This window comes from Rhipicephalus sanguineus, chromosome 2, assembly GCF_013339695.2.
Source record: "Rhipicephalus sanguineus isolate Rsan-2018 chromosome 2, BIME_Rsan_1.4, whole genome shotgun sequence".
In the NCBI taxonomy this organism is placed as follows: domain Eukaryota; kingdom Metazoa; phylum Arthropoda; class Arachnida; order Ixodida; family Ixodidae; genus Rhipicephalus; species Rhipicephalus sanguineus.
The window spans coordinates 210,041,038-210,058,617 of record NC_051177.1 but is presented as its reverse complement, the minus strand read 5'-3'; the positions used below and the strand labels follow the sequence as shown (position 1 = coordinate 210,058,617).

Below are 17,580 nucleotides of genomic sequence, written 5' to 3'. Positions count from 1 at the left end.
AGGTAATTTCACTGCAGCGTGTAGCCACTATGCCATGGAACTGCCTATTTAGGGGAAATCTACACTGCCACAAAGCTACATTTCCAAGTTGTGTGTACATGTTATCTGCACCCCCGATTACCTTTTTCCTTCCTTTATTGTGACAGCAATTAGATTTGCTATCGCCGTCACCGTGAGGTTTCTTATTAAGTCCAAAGTCAATAACGTCACCTTGCATATATTTATCTGCGAGGGCAACTGACAATCGAGGCTCAAGGGGAGAGAAAATGCACTGGCCGTCATCCATAGTGCAAATGGCCCGTGGGTAAGAAGACCATCACACTGCTTTAAAAATACAGAAGGCCTTCCATTCTGACATGCATATTCTACAAGGTGCAGATGGAAAACGGATAAGCTGACTTCTAAGACTTCAAAGTGGCATTAGAGACACAAATTTATAACTTGCCACTTTCCTCGATCTCAAGAGACCTTCTGAGATGAGCTGAATTTTAAATATGCTTTAGATTGGCACATTTGACATTCTGATTTATCAATATAGTGTAACAATATTTGGTGATCCCGTTCAACTATGACATATCCAAGTTTGATGGCATAGCCATAATAGTTTAATCGTTTTTAACACTGTCTTTCAATTCATGTGGCCTACTTGCAGCTGTTTCAAGTATGGATGAAAATAAACCGTCCTCCTTTTGCAACATTTTTACCAACCTTCCTCCTCACAAATCTGTGGTGGTGCCCTAGTGTGCTGCATCATCGTGCGACTATGAGACATCTGTGGAAGCCTTTGATTTCTCTATTTGGTTTGACCATGAAGGTGAAAAGGCGCCAAAAGCAGACACAATATGGATCACTAAGAAGAAGCATCCAGTCTCTAGGTGTTTACTGCAGGCAATGATTGCTACTCCTGCACTAGTTGATTATTTGATGCAACATTAAATTTAGTTGAATAACATGATACATGCTCTCACATCACTATACCGAATTATTCTTGTGATATACAAACAAATATGGTACTGTATATACTCGCGTAATGAACCCACTTTTTTTTTTCAGAAATGTTGACGCAAATTTGGGGAGAGGGTTGTCAGTGTCTTCCTCGCTTCCTCAGGCTTACTGACAGAACTCACTTGATAATTATAGTACCTCAGTCTTGAAGGCTTACTGACAGAACCATGCTGCAAATGCACGGTGCGCCGTTGCTGCTTTGTTTGCATGCTGCTGTGCCTGCGTGGCACTATAAGCAATAAGCTTTCTTGTGCGTTTGACAGATGGCGCTCGGCCGCAAAAAAAGGCGCGACTTTCAGATTTTGACTCTTGTCTGCGTTCGTGCTGCTTGCAACTTGTTGTTAAGCGATGTTTTTAACTCTTGTAGCGTCGTCGTTTTGAGATATAATGGCGTGATTTAACGTTGTTTCTATCTTCAACGACACTATCAATCAAACCAAAATCAAATCAGCATATACACACAATAAAAAAAACTTTTTTCTTTTTTTCTGAGCACCAAAGTGGGGGGTGGTTTCATTATGCGAGTAAATACGGTAGTTCACGATGCTAGTGACCCCGGTCAAAGCTGCCAGACTATTGCAAGTGTTGAGTATGGCCTTCTTTGCAGAAGCTCTTTGTTCCTTTTCATGGGAATAATCTATGCCCTTGGCTAAGGAGACCAGTCGGAGGAGATAATGACAGACATGGCACATTTTCATAACAGTGGGACGAGGGATGCATCTGAGCACAGCAAGAGTCTGGTGTTGCAAAGGATCTTTCTGCCTGCACTGGCGACAAGGCCTGAGCACTGGGACGAACAAGAAATAGAAAAAAGAGGCATAAGCCGAACAAGTACACCTCCAAGTTTCTAGGCTGCACATGTGCAAAACATGTCAACAAAGGAGCTGCATGTATCTGAGGATCGAGGCATGTGACCGGTGTATTTCCATCCATTTCAATTTCCTAACGTGACGAACATTTGAGTATTGCACATGCAGTGGTGGGAATGCCTTCCAGCATTTTGGAGCAGCCATTGGAGCAGGCAAAATCTGCTTTTGGAGCAGCTACCCCTGTGTTTGGAGCAGGCACAGACTTTTCATGAAAGACACAGAGGAAGAAAATTTAGCCTAGAATTTAGCCAAGCTGCCTAGAATTAGCCAATTTAGCCTAGAAATTCAGCCAAGCTGCAAAGAAAGCCCGCAAAAAAAAAAAATTCCACGTGACTAGCGCACTCGCGCGCCGTGATCGTGCTGCTCCCAGCCGTGGTAGCCACCATGGCCGTGGTTTGACCGATCGAAATCAGCTGCGGCCGCAACTCACCGGCTCTGTTGCAGCGGTAGGCCGATAAGTTGGCGGTTGTTGCTTGGCCCGCGCTCGCTAAAACTTGCACCGTCACGCGCGCCAACTGGCTGACACGGGCCAAGAAACGACCGCCAACTTATCGGCCTACCGCTGCAACTAGCTGTGATGAAGCCGGCGAGTCGCGGCCGCAGCTGATTTCGTTCGCTCAAACCACGGCTGAGAGCAGTACAATCGCGGCGCGCGAAAGCGCTAGTCACGTGTTTTTTTTTCGTATTTCTCGGGCTTCTTTGCAGCTCGGAAGAAATGGTACACGTGAGACTTTCTCGTAAATAATGCAATGGGAGTTTAGGAAGACGCTCTCGAACTTTGCAAATCCCACTTCTTGCCTGTGAGATACCAGCCATCCAGCAGTGCCCGTCTCCCGTGTCTCCGGACAGATGGCGGCACTCATCCGATCCGCCTGGCGTTTCCTGCTCGACTCACCAGGGGGCGCCTGGTGTCAGTTGCGGGTGTCGCGTGTGAGACGCTAGCAGAGTCAGCCATGGACCGCCCGCGTTGCTAGTGTGATGCGTTGTGCTGGTGTTCTTGTGTGAGTGTCGCCCTGTTTGGCCGCTGAGTTTCATTTTTACCGTGTTAATAAACATGTAGTCACAAGAGACAGTGCCCGTTCCTCTTCAATATTCCGCCTACGAGCCTCACATCTGGCGCAGTCGACGGCGAGCCTCTGCAACTGTCTCGTCCAGCCCGCCTTCGCCCGAAGATGTTTGACTTCAGCCCCAAAGCCATTAGCAAGTAAGCGGAACCTTCCAAGCCGTGTCACAGCGCCACGAAAAGCCTTTTAAGCCTTTGCACCGCTGCACCGTTCGCAAAAGCCAAGCCTAAAACGCCGTTCGAACTTCTGCAACGCAGCTAGGCCTACTCAGCCTGCAACGTAGTTCGAGCGTTTCTGACGGAGCTAAGCCTACTTCGGCATTCGACTCCAGCCACAGTTACCATGCCCGGAATCCTCTGGCACGAATTGGACACGGCGACAATGTCCCGCCTCAGCGTCGAGCTTCTCCGCGAAGAGCTCGAAAGACGAAGCCTGGAAACGACCGGCACGAAAGACGAGCTTGTGCAGCGCCTACACAAGGACATCCAAGAAAGCCGCGACTCGACTCTGACGCCTGCCCAAACGCCGGCGGCGGCTAACTTTTCCTTGGATGCCGCTACTATTCAAGCGCTCGCGGCGTTGATGCAGCAGTTGCCCCAGCCTTCAACAGTTGTCACGACATTGCCCGACCTTTCGGCGTCGATTCCGAGCTTCGACGAACCTCCGCGACAAAGCGTCAACGCATGGCTTGACGAGGTGCGTCGAGTGCAACAACTCGCCTCTTGGGATGACGCCACTACCCGCCTCATCGTGGCTAGCAAATTGAAGGGCACAGCTCGGAATTGTTATTTGACGTTTGACCACCAGCATGTGACATGGCAGGAGTGGAGCAACGCGCTCAAGAGCACATTCTCATCAGAGCTCTCCCTCATAGAGTGGCAGGAGCGCGTCCTGAAGGTTAAACAGCACGCCGATGAGAACCTCCGCCAATACGCCTTCGCCAAATTGTGTCTGGTGGAACAGTGCCCTGTCAATCTGTCCGAGGGGCAGAAGATCGACTACCTGCTTCAAGGATTGCGTGAGCAGCATGTTATCGCTGCAATCGCTGCTAGCCAGCCCTCTACAGTCAGCGATTTTATGGCGACGTGCGTCAGTCTGGACAAATGCGCCCAACACGCCCAAATGCAGCCCTATTCCAGACCGTTGCCTGCCGAGCCCCAGCGTGAGGCGCATCAGTCTTACTCGTCAAGGTCGCCAGCACCCACCATTCCAGCCCAGCCACCTCGGAACTCCAGGCCTCAGCCAACCACTCCTACGCCTTCACGCCCACGACAGCGCATAGCAGACATGCCCGTCCATGAGCAGGAAGCCAAGTACGCTGCCATTACCGCTCAGTATGGTGCACCTGCATACCGCAGTGGTCAGGACCTCAGCACGGCAACGTGCTTCAATTGCCGACAGTTAGGTCACCTGGCTGCCAGGTGCCCTTCACCCCGAGCTAAGCGTCAGCGACTCCCAGACAACACGCATCCCCATGCCACGGCCATGTCTTGCCTAGAGGGATCACTCGTGCAGTGCGCCGTCATTGAAGCTCATGTAGCAGGTGTTGGAACTGTCGACGCCTTCCCAGACAGTGGCTCTAAGATCACCATATTGACCGAAGACCTTGTCCCGTCATCTGCCTTGACACCTTGGAAAAAGCCACCTCTCTCTGTCGTGGGAGGAGGTACAGTTATGCCAGCAGGTACGCTGTCGACTTCCATTTCACTTGGCCCCATATCTGCAGTTGTGGATGTGACAGTGCTTCCCCGTAACCCCCTTCCTCTGATCCTCGGCGAAGACTGGTTTCAAGCTGCACAGGCAGAACTCATCGTGAAGCCACCAAAGCCCACGGAAATTCACTACCCAAGCACAAATACAGCACTCTTCTGTCATCAGAAACTCTTCCCAAGAATGGCCAATGCCGTATTTCTCCACAGCCAGCCCTTGTTGGCTTCAACTCAGTTCACTACTGGAGGACTACAGCTTGAACCCCTTCCTGATAACAACCAACCGCCATGGCTATCCCTGGCATGCCATGAAACGCTATTCGAGAATGGACTCAAAAACAAGACAGTGGAGTTGCACCACTGTTCAGCCAGCTCAACAAAAGACGAGACAACTACCCTACTACGTGAAGCACAAATTGGTAAACAACTCTCCAGCGAAGAGTCGGCTGTCATCCAGGAAGTCCTTGAGAAACATATCAAACTCTTCGCTACCGACGACAATGACCTGGGTCTTTTTGAAGGAGCTGAACATTCCATTGATCTGGTGCCTGGAGCAGTCCCGTATAGCCGACAACCATACCGTTATGCTGCTGATGATAGAGCATTCATTGAGCAACAAACCAATGAGCTCTTAAAAAAAGGTATCATCAAGCCATCTTCTAGCCCATGGGCCTTTCCTGCAGTTGTCGTTTCAAGAGGTACCAAAAAGCGCCTCTGCGTAAACTACATTCCTCTCAATAAGCAGACTATCAGCGTTGCCCAGCCGCTACCTCGTGCTGAGGATATTATGGATGACATTGCTGGATGTTCCCTTTTCGGATCCTTAGACCTGAAATTTGCCTACTGGCAAATTCGAGTTCGGAAAGAAGACCAGCCTAAGACATCGTTCATAACCCACAATGGCACCTTTCAGTGGACTCGGATGCCATTTGGTCTAAAGAACGCCCCTGCAACATTTCAGAAAGCCATGCAAGCCATCTTTCAACTGCTGAAGCCACGCCATGCGAAATGTGGAGTTCGTGTATATCTTGACGATATCCTTCTCTTTGCCACCAACTTCCTTGAGTTTGTGGATTTGCTTCAGGAAGTTCTCCTCAAAAGTGGCTTCAAGGTCACGCTCGCCAAATGCCAGATTGCAGTGCCATCCTTGACATTCCTGGGATATGTGCTCTCTCAGGAAGGCAAGCAACCTAACCCAGCAAAAGTTGAAGCAATTTTGAAAATGCCTGTGCCAACGAATGCTAAGTCAATGCTATCCTGGCTACAGACAGCAAACTTTTACAGAAGATTTATACCCAACTTTGCCAAGGTTTCAGCACCTCTTCAAGCGATTGTCAGAAGTGGGACTTTCGAGTGGACTCCAGCTTGTGATTCGGCCTTCGAGGCCCTCCGAAAAGCATTAACTTCCGCCCCTATACTTGGTCATTTTGACCCTTCGGCCCCAACTACAGTAACAACTGATGCCTCTGCCGTCACATTAGGTGCTGTGCTATCTCAGCGCCAAGGAGCTAATGAAGTTGTCATCGAATATGCCAGCAGAGCACTCTCGGCTCCTGAAAAGAATTTGCACAGCAATGTTTGGGAATGTTTGGCAGTTCATTGGGCCATCTGTTTGAAGTTTCGTCTATACCTCATAAACAGGAAGTTTTGCCTCCTGACGGATAATTGGACTGTGGCTTGCCTTACCACAAATATTAAACCCTCCCGCCGGTTTACTGGCATGCTGATGGACCTCGTTGAATTCGACTTTACAGTTCAACACAAGCCAGCGAAACAGAACGTTGTTGCCGACATGTTGTCCCGCCTTTCGTGCGCCACATTTGATTCCACGACAACGCTATGTCAACTTCAAGAAGACGATCAAGAGTGCTCATTCATACGACGCCAGCTGTTAACTAATAGCGAAAGAGGTACCGACTTCCTCTTTGTGGATAACATCCTGTATCATTGCACACCGTCCGGGTTGAACGCCATTGTTGTACCCTCTAAGCTACGCCAATCAATTCTTGAAATGGCTCATGACAACAATGGCCACATGGATGCAAAGCGTACCCTCAAGAACTTACAAGATCGCTATTGGTGGCCGCACATGACCACTACTGTGACTCAATATGTGCAAGGTTGTCAAATTTGTCAAGCCTACAACCGCCCTACGATGAGAAACGTAGGAAAAATGTGCTTTATGCCCACGACTGAAGTTCCATTTACTGCCATTGCAATGGACCACATTGCCATGCCTCTCGGCGACAACAGCAAGCACATCCTGAACGTAATCGACTTTGCTACCCACTTTATAGTCCCTGGTGCCATGTCCACAACCAACACAAAGGAAGTAATTCAACACTTGTATTCTGTATTTTATCGCTATGGCGTCCCTGACGACTGTCTGTCAGATCATGGCCGTGCCTTCGATTCCCATGAATTTAAGCGATTTCTGAGGCTTCATGGAATTCAACAGCACTTCTCCGTTCCATACCGTGCGTCGAGTAATGGCCTTGTTAAGCGCAGTAATGCAACTCTCATCTCTGTGCTTAAGAAAATGTGTAACACTGAACCTTCACTTTGGGAAACAAAACTTGGCGCAGCTGCCTTGGCCGTCAACACCACGATCAATGCAAGCTTAGGATTTTCGCCTTTTGAACTGCTACATGGGTATATTCCGAAACTGCCAACAGAGAAATTCCATCATCCAACAACAACTAGCTTCGAGACAAGATTGCTCAACCTCATGGAACGTCGTGCAGAAGCTCAAGACAACTCTGTACGTGCCCAGCAACAAAGAAAACGTCGCTACGATGAATCACATCGTGATGCCAAGTTTCACATCGGACAATACGTCTGGCTTCAGCGCCAAGAACATATCACAGACGGCACAGCCAAACTCGCCTCTATGTTCAAAGGCCTGTATAAAATTGTCGACCAAAAGACTCCAGTCACCTTCGTGGTTCGACGAGCCACTGCCCACCCTGCCAGCACATCTTCGAGAGACGAACGAATCGTCCATTCAAGTCAAATTAAGCAATTTCGCCCGCCGTACTTTGACCAAGCTCTTGTGAACCTACAGCCATCTTCTCTTGCTGCACCACCTGATTTTGCAGCCAGGCAAAATGACACAGGACTGTCTTCTACGCCTTTACAGGCACCCGTTCAAACTACCTTCGACGAAGAACCATGTCCTGAAGCCCTGCCAGTAGTCTCAGACTGCATTGATGATCCTGTGCTAGCACAAGAGCCCCATAGTCCCAGTCGGCCGCGCCGTCATATTCGTCAGCCTAGATGGCTTGACGACTACGACGTCTGACGCAACCAGTTCTCACCTACGCCACTGCCACAAGCCCTGTCACCAGCCCCATCCCTGTGCGGTTTCCAAGACTTTCATGTGCCGAACATTACGACCACGGGACTTGGTCACCTAAGAGGGGGTGGGATGTGAGATACCAGCCATCCAGCAGTGCCCGTCTCCCGTGTCTCCGGACAGATGGCGGCACTCATCCGATCCGCCTGGCGTTTCCTCCTCGACTCACCAGGGGGCGCCCGGTGTCGGTCGCGGGTGTCGCGTGTGAGACGCTAGCAGAGTCAGCCATGGCCCGCCCGCGTTGCTAGTGTGATGCGTTGTGCTGGTGTTCTTGTGTGAGTGTCGCCCTGTTTGGCCGCTGAGTTTCATTTTTACCGTGTTAATAAACATGTAGTCACAAGAGACAGTGCCCGTTCCTCTTCAATATTCCGCCTACGAGCCTCACATGCCTAAAGTCAATATTTAGCAATTGAGTTAAAAATCCTAATTAACAAAATATTTACAAAACAAAAGAATATCCGTAATGCGTAAGGTGGCTTTCAGCAATATGTAAATGATTTCACTCAACTGCCTCTAATATTGCATTTTTTAACCCTTGGCACAAGTTAGCTGGGACACCCGACACACACACACACACACACACACACACACACACACACACACACACACACACACACACACACACACACACACACACACACACACACACACACACAGGTACATTGCGTAACGCGATAACGTTTTACGCAATAAAAGTTTACTGCGCCGCTGAACTTGCTGACGCCACAGTGTCTTCCACCTTTTCGAGAAGTGCGGAAATAGGTCGATAAATGATTCCTACTTCCGCGCGATTGCAGCGATGCAAGCATAGGGAAACAACGAATGTGAGGTGGCGGCCACCGACGACCGCGCCAGTATGACGTATCGCTGACAACCCTGTCGCAATAAATCTATTCACCTAACTTCTCGAGCATGCCTGTCGCGTCGCGCTGCTTTAAGCCTACTGCACGCATTTAGCCGCCGATCGTTGCTGCTCGTTGTGCCGGACCGCGTTCACACGCGCACCGCTTTGTAGAAACGAAAGCAGCTCGCTGTTGCGGAGTTGATCGTTGCGGATCGTGCACTAGGGTAGCTAGGGCTAGGGTACCAAGAGGAGGTCGTGTGCTGCTGTACCTAAAGTCCCTAGATTTTTGTAGCTGTACCGTTGCCACTGATATTGAATTGGATTGCGTCGGCTGTCACGACGGCTGGGACGCTAGTGGCGCCATTAACAAATGCAGCTGCTCAAGATGGCGACCACGACGTACATCCACTCACGAAGCGCGCTGTCCACGAAACATTAGTTTCGGTTCCTAAAACCACGTTGTGGCGCAGCAATGGCGCAAATTAAGCAAAAAAGACCCTTTTGGAGCAGTGTGGAGCAGCAATTGCCAGTTGGCGCAGATTGGCGCAGGTTTCCCACCACTGCACATGGCATCCATCGCACGACCTCGCTTTCATTGACAATATAATGTCTAAAGATTTCACTGGCAATCATTCAGAGCCGTCTGTTACCTAGCTGTGGCCCTGAGATACAATAAATAAAAATGTGTTTCAGTTTCCTTTTGTTGCCCCCCCCCCCCTCAAAGCAGCTAACCTCTAAACCTTCACAAAGCCAGCAAACTGTGGCGGTTGAAGCAACTGTGACGACTTGCATTACACAGCGATTGTGGCCAACACAACAGGATACACGCTTTGCCACTTCAGCTCAACCTGCGTGCAAACTCGTAACTCTGGCACAGTCCTGCAAGGCGACAAAACACACACACACACACACACCTCCAAGATGTCACGCTTACCCTCGAGACGGACCCTCTTTAGATTTGCGCCATGCTTGCTGGAGAAGCCTGCGTTTGTTAGTGCACACAGTAGGTCAGACAGATGTGCTTCCACCACCAGTGTACCGTATTTATTCCATTGTAAGCACCCTCCATGGGCCTGCTTCCTGCTGAATTTCACCTAGTTTATCTGGCCCGCACGCCAGTGCTGGAAATGTTCCGTGGAGAGGCCCCTTTTACTATGTCCAGTGCCTTCAGGGTTAAGCATCAGCGCTACGATAGAGATGGCGTCTGGTACATGTTTTGGTCCAGTTAAACAGGAGTCTGACAAGGCCACAGCTATGCATGTGGACCCAAATAACTTACATACATGCACATCTAGGAAATACAACAAAAACAAGGCCAGCGATGCCAATTTTCATTGGTTTGTTGACATGAAATAGTCGTAATCACAATATTTAAGCCGAATTTAGTGAGAAATGAGCATTTGGCAAGCACTTCCAGCATATCCAGCCACTTGTGACAAAAACACGGCTTTTCTGTCCCATGCAGTGGGCACACAGCATGCGTAGTAGATCACCTCCTACTTTTGTAAGCCAGCTGCATTGGTGAATGTTTTCCACTAGGTGTCTCAGTGAACATAAAACAATAAGATGCCACTTCCTAGTAACCCGCCCCCCTGCAAGCTAGTTTCTTAATTGTGGTAAAGCATGACATCATCCGACCTCAGCTACAAAATAATCCACTCCCCACAGCTAACTGGACAGCCCTGTGGAGTTGACTCCAAGACCTACTATTGCTTATTCAACTCATGCAGTAGAATTTGTACTGCTTTCCGAAGTGTCTATTTACAACAAAACCTTTAGTTGATGCGCTGTCATAGAGGCAAATCAAACATGTCCTACTGAATGGTCTATTCCTTGGAACCTGCTAGTATGTGGACAACTTGCACACCACACATGTGCAAGATGGAGCAGCGTTTGCATGTAAAAAATCCCTTTTAAGTACCCAGTAATGCTGGCCATAGGAATTGACTGAATACTAACAAATTTTTCAGCACTGTCTCCGGAATCTATATACATATGCCAAAATTCAGACACACAGCTGTTTTCACATAAACTGCTCAGAACAAATGCCCAGCCTGATAAATCGGCCTGATTGAGATCATTGCTCTCAATACCTTACACTTGATTCTATGCCCCTCTTATGAAAATTGTCATTTACCTGTTTGTAGACAGAAGCTCTACACAGAAAAAAAGAACGTATGGATTTCAAAGAAAGGATATGCCCTCGTCCGGAATTTGAAGCTGGGATTAATGCCTAGCCATGGCAGTGGTACCCTGAGCACTTTTCTGTACCCTAAACAGTGCAGAAATGGAACTTCTGGTTGCCGTCACATGCAGCCGAGTTGCATGACCTCAGCAGTCAGGGCTGGGCAGTACTGCGATAGTATCTATTTCTGATTTGAAAAATATCTTTGTATCTCAGTAATGAAATACTTTTGGGGTGTATTGATCGTATCATGACACTCTGCAAGACACCGGTATCTTTTTTTCTTTTCGGAAAGGAGCTGATGCGTTTCCAAGGGGGAAAGGAAGACGTCTTTCTGCTAAGTCAAGCAAAGGTGCGCCACCGGCGGAGCGTTGGCCTCTGCCAATAAAAGTCCTTGCCTCTCAAGGCCGTGCAGCACCCCTAAAGTTTTTTCGGGTGGCCAGTCATATTGTGAGTTTGCGAGTGTTGTGTTGAGGCCAAACCAACGCTGTCTAAAGGACAGCCTGTTTGAGAAGCTGCTGTTGCTTAGGTGCAATTAAAGCAACAGCCTTCTCAGTAATACAGATTGTTTGTGTACACACATACTTGTTCTTACTTCACCGGTGTCAGTTACGCTTGACTTGCAAGCGTCAATGCGCTGCAACATTATTCAGAAGATTAGGCTGTGCTTAATAAATGTCCTTGCGGAGCATCAGCATCCCCAAAATAAAAAAAAAGAAAAGTACACCCACTATCTGTATTCCGAGATACATCTTTCATCTTTTTGCAAAACTATCTCCGAAATATCCCGTTACGTCAAACACAAATGTATCTCAGTACCTGTATTTTAGACTTGCAGCACGTGTATTTCAATATCTATATTCCGGATTACTTTTCTTTCCGAGTACACTCAAACCTCGATGTAACAAACATGGATATAACGAATTATCGGTTATAACGAAGTAAATGAAGAATAGTCTTGTCATAGCGACAGTGTCGCAAATGAACGTTTGTAACGAATTTTCGGATATAACGAAGTTATTTTCGTGGCAGATGTGACTTTGTTATAATGAGGTTTTAGTGTACCTCTGACCAGCCCTGTGAGCAGTAACGACATGTATAAGGTCACACCACTGCCGAAATTCGCATCAAAAGGAATGGTTCTGCCAGGTGTTGCTTAAGTACTACCATCTTGCCAGTGTCACTGGGGGGCCAGTAACCAGTGCCACTTTGCATTTCTCAACATTTTGCCATTAACAGGCCTGAAATGTTCAAGGCACACCACATGTCCACATTCTCTCTATAGGAGCACGTGTAATGATCGCAAGTCACAATTCAATGCTTTTTCTTCTGTGCAAATGTTAATTTGTTTCCTTTATGCAATAGCGCTTTCCAGTTCAAGGCTGGCACTTCTCCTAGTCATTTCCTTTGGTTTATGACCCCCCTCTCAAGAAATAGTGCAGGTTCCATCAATTAAGCTGAACCAATTAGCCCAATGTTTCGCATTGATAAACCAACTAGGATTGAGTGGATATCAAAATCCAAGTCAGCGAGTTAGGTGCACGACCGTGGGGGACGCACTGCCACCCATCTTTTGTTATTGTACTTTTTCTGGCTAACGAAGCCTCATCTAATATCAAGCAGAAATGTGGCTACTGCTAAAGCATCGTGTAATAATACAGCTTGGAATTACTGTTTAGCATGCCTATAAATAGATCAATCAAAACTCTGTAGGATAGCTTTTGCATTTTCCAATCTGCACCTATGCTCATCGACAGCCCACTATCGATGGTTCCAAAAACAAGTTTTGCCACACTCCAACCGCTCTTGGACAGTTAACACCATCAAACCAGTAAAACGGCCTTTACTGCATATTTTTTCCACAGTGGGATGACTTAAAAGTGTGGTCGCAGTTGTGGATCTTTGCCAACATGGCATCGATTATACACGCCTTTGCTCTTTGACAATGACAATTTGCAACGAGTTCTGATGCGTCTGTGTCCCAAGTTTCTGGACGACAGTTGCAGCGCAGACATTTTAGGATGATCTCATTTCTAATGATTAAACTTTAGTACTGACAGCGCCATGAAATGCCAACAGGCATTTACTACGTTCTGTCTTTTACAATTTCGCACCATATATTGTAATATCAACCATTTTCTGCAGCAGTACATGCGCCGGCTTACCAGCTTTCCCAAAAGTCACAGACTTTCATGCAGACAGGAAATTGTCAGCTGGACACTTTAATGACTGACAAATGTAGCAATGTGCAACTTTTTGTTATATCAGGTTAGTGTTCCTGCACTTAGAAAAAAAAAAAAAAGGCATGTGCAGACAACCTGCAACCGTTGTCACTGGAACTACAATGCAGCAGCTACATAAGTCAACTAACAGACAGGAATTAGCCAAGACAAACAAAAGCTTCTCATGTCCGACACCAATACGAATGCATCGAACACTCACTACTCTGTAGAAATTTCTCGTCCACATTAGGGACTTTTAGCTTGTATGTATACTTTTTAATGTTACCGTGTTACCGGAATACCGGATTGCGTTTACAGTGTTACCGGAACGCATGTTTTAGAAAAGTTTTAGCTCACCATATATGTAAACGTTCACGTACGTACGTAAATGTATACCTTTACGTTTGCGCAAACCACTAAACGGTGATAACTGCGTTTGAACTACAGTCAATTTAGATAATATTGAATTACCGCTGCGGCAAAATCATAAGAGAGGTTTTTAGCATGTGCAGTATCCTGGTATAAGCAAAGGGGTGTAGCAATACCAGGTTACCGGACGATGGTGTCGACATCTTGTGACCTTCGTGCAACCACAGTCATGGCCACATTTGTTTTTGCTTAGTGTTTCTGAGGGGGAAAAATGATTACAAAGGCAACTCATTCGTAATTATGCCGCTGCAAGGCATTTACATCGGAAGTAGAATGCCCGATGTTTCTGCAATAACAATTCTGTGCTTGCCTGATTCACCTTGGCCCCGCTAGATGGCGCCACCTATCCAGCCTGTTGGGGGCTTTAGGCCTCTCACGTTTACGGATTCGGTATTCTAGGTTGCTCTAGCCACGGTAATTCGGCTGAAACGAGGTGATCGTAAGTGGAGCTCACACTTTGGCTTATTTTGACTCGGCGGCTGGAGTCTCCGCGAAGCGGATGTCACGAGTAGCCACGAACGAAGGTGGATTTGCGAGATAGGGCCGTAAACGTAAAGCCTATCTGGCGATTAGTTTACATTCCGTAAAGGTTCGCGCATGCACAGATTCCATCCGGTATCCGGTAACGTAAAGAAGTATACGTTCAAGCTAAAAGTCCCTATTAAGGGTGTGCTCCAATACTGTAGATGGCTAAATAAACAACTAGGCAAACAGTGGCTGTGCCTCCTTCAAATTCTGATGAAGCCAGCAAAATAGACAGCTTCGCAAAGGCAGCATTGAAAACAAAAATGATGAGGCTACTTTGTAGTCCAAAAACTATGGGTGCTGAGCACAATGCTTGGAACTTGCAAGGAGTTTGTCTGCTTAGAGCAACATGTATTTCCTTCTGTGTTTAAACTGAAGTTACACTGAGTTTCTAATAGGTCTGAGCATGAATGAAGTTCAAAGATATCAAATTTTACGCATTTCCCATGGCTTTATCTTGTGCACGTGAGGTGATGTCGCATTGCACGGACGACGTCCAGATGCATCCTATTGGCTCACGGACTCAAAGCTGTTGTCTAAGCAGCCACTGTAAGACCTTGCTTGGTGCATTTGATCCTTTATGGTAATTGAGCAGATGGTGCCCATTTTATCCTTGCAAGCGCTATGCCTGACACACTGCTTACCCCAGAAATCTGCTTACAGAGAATTCAAAAACAGAGAAAACCAGAGGTGTTGGTGAAAGAAATAAAAGATAAGTTCAGTGTTTCTGCAGTGATACAAAGCAATGCTGGAAGGCTGATCGTTGCTAAGTCATTTGCTCACACGTCTCCCTGAATATTCCACAAGAACTGTAACGATTTTGAAGTAGCCCACGGTTCCTTGAAAAGCAGCGATGATAACAGTGGGGAGGGAAGGCTGCATGCCAGCTCGACAGGATAACGCATGCAATGCTCATCCTACGTGCCCCAAATGCTGTCATGCAGCATCATCCTTCAAGCGCCGTTCCCAGAAATAAAGGGGGTGCTTAAAATTGAGTAAATACGGTAGCAGCGAGCAAAAGAAAAGAGCACAAGCAGAATGAGTGCACAAAAAGATACGCAAACGGGCAATGCTCAGGAGCCATGCAAAAGATGAGAACAAGACAAATGTGAGACGTTCATCTTACTCTACGTGGCATGACAGCAGTCTTTATTTTTCTGTGACAAGTTCCTGTCACAACAACACTTTGGAGCTTCGCTCGTAAATATCTACACCCTTACCTTGCTCATCCACGTAGATTCCAAACCTTGGCATTACTGCAGAAAGTTGTCACTAAGCAAGGTTTGTCACACTGCATTTTGGGGTCTCAGCTATATCACACTATACTGGGCATACCGGCCATGCACTGCAAGACTGTACTGTTTTTTGGATGAATGACTAATAAATTACGTTAATATAATTTATAGAAGCCTTCTTGTTGTTTTTTTTCTCCTTTTCTCGCAACGCACTAACTATCACAAAAATGTAAGCTCCACGCCGCAACTCTACTAAAGCCGAGTGCATGCGGCAGAATGGACTGCCAATTGAACCCACAGCCGACCAATACGTTGCTCAAGGCTGCCTAACATGGTGCAGACAAGGTTGCACAGATGCACCGCTAGCAGCACATTCAGTGAAGCATAATAATAATAATATCTGGGGTTTAACGTCCCAAAACCACGATATGATTATGAGAGACGCCGTCGTGGAGGGCTCCGGAAATTTCGACCACCTGGGGTTCTTTAACGTGCACCTAAATCTAAGTACACGGGCCTCAAACATTTTCGCCTCCATCGAAAATGCAGCCGCCGCGGCCGGGATTCGATCCCGCGACTTTCGGGTCAGCAGTCGAGCGCCATAACCACTAGACCACCGTGGCGGGGCACATTCAGTGAAGCAGAGTCAGATAGACTGAATTGGCAATTTCTTCTGTCTAGTTATCAAGCACAGGTAGATTGGCTAGACATTTTGTTATCACCAACACTGCACCTCAGTCGGTACCTGCAGTGGCATCAATAGATATGAGAATCTTCCTTTGGCGCAACAAACCACACACAAGCGTGTTTTAACGCGGTGTGATAGACAATTGCAATACATCATCTCAAACAAACTATTCCACGTCCGTAACTGGCCTCATGGAGGGCTGCAGTGAAGGAATGGATTGCCGATCACACTATCCACAAAGGACCTACACCAAGCCTGCTGATGTGGATGAATTAACTTCACAAATGGGTGTTATAAACTTCATTTAAAAGTTCACCCATGTTTCTCTTTTGCATTAGGTCAGCACAGTAAAACCTCTGTAATAAGTACATATAACAGTTAAAATGTAGCTGCAACAAATCACGGATCAAGCCTCCATGGAGCCAATGCATTTGCAGACAGCTTAAACCACAGTGGCTCATCCTATGCCAACCAGTTAGTGTGTCACATGACCACTTTCTGTTGCATAAAAGTTCACTGTGTCCCTTGACTCGTGGTGTGATGTGCTCACCACAATGTGCTGTAAAATGCCTTACGTCTTCTCAGCAAGAACAGTAGACTAATAATTCTGACTTTGGGGGAAGAGTGTGTTGTATATTGTAATCTACTTTGTTCTGTTGTATGGCGCCAGGGGGCACCGCCATTTGATATATATAAACACCCTCACTACAGCCGAGGGTAAGTTGGGCGTGGTGTGGAACTGTGTGTGTGTCGTTCCTTTTCGGAGCACCACAGGTGCTCGGTGCCTTTCCATCGCAAACACTACAGAGTGCTGATGCATTTACAGATAACACCTGGAGAAGCAGCAAAGCATGATAGCAATCACCAACAAACGTGCCAGTACGAGCATGTGGCAGAGTGCTGTTGGTGCTGTTGTAAGCATACTGCACGCAAACTGAAACGCGCCATGCTGCCATTTGTTGTTGTCTTGTTGTGAGGGACTGTCAAGTGGGTATTCCTTGTATAAATGAAAAACAAATTGAAAATGGTGAGCGCGATAAGACACAGACAACCAAAAGGTCTTAGAGCACTTACAGTTTTCAGTATGTCACATTGACAAGTAGGCTGGACCCAGTCCCTAGATAACGTAGGTCAGTAGTCCGAAGTGGAGCAAGTATGGAAATAAAACTGAAGTATGAAGAACACTTCCACGGTGTGAGAAGTCATTAGACACTGCCCACAACTACAGTCGCATACAAGTCAAGAGAGGCTCCACCCAGACGAATGAATAGTCTCGCGCATATGCATTCTGGCTTATGACGTCAGTCTGGAGTATGCGCCCATTGGTGCAGCCTTGTGGGCACAGAAAGAAAGCTTGAAGAGGAAACACCACGGACTTCTCAAGTTATATCCGTTTATAGCTAGGGACAATCGGTTCCACGTGGCAGCAACTGCTGTGTTTCAGTGAAAC

At 47.2% G+C, this 17,580-nt stretch overlaps 1 protein-coding gene across 1 annotated transcript in view; it reads right to left on the bottom strand.

The window, feature by feature from the left end:
- Positions 1–17,580, bottom strand: part of LOC119384036 (PHD finger protein 3) — a gene marked incomplete in the record, with an annotated part of 169,565 nt that overhangs the window by 87,940 nt on the left and 64,045 nt on the right. The window contains 1 exon segment of the mRNA XM_037652325.2: positions 9,781–9,828. Within this exon segment, the coding sequence (XP_037508253.1) occupies positions 9,781–9,828 (48 nt within the window).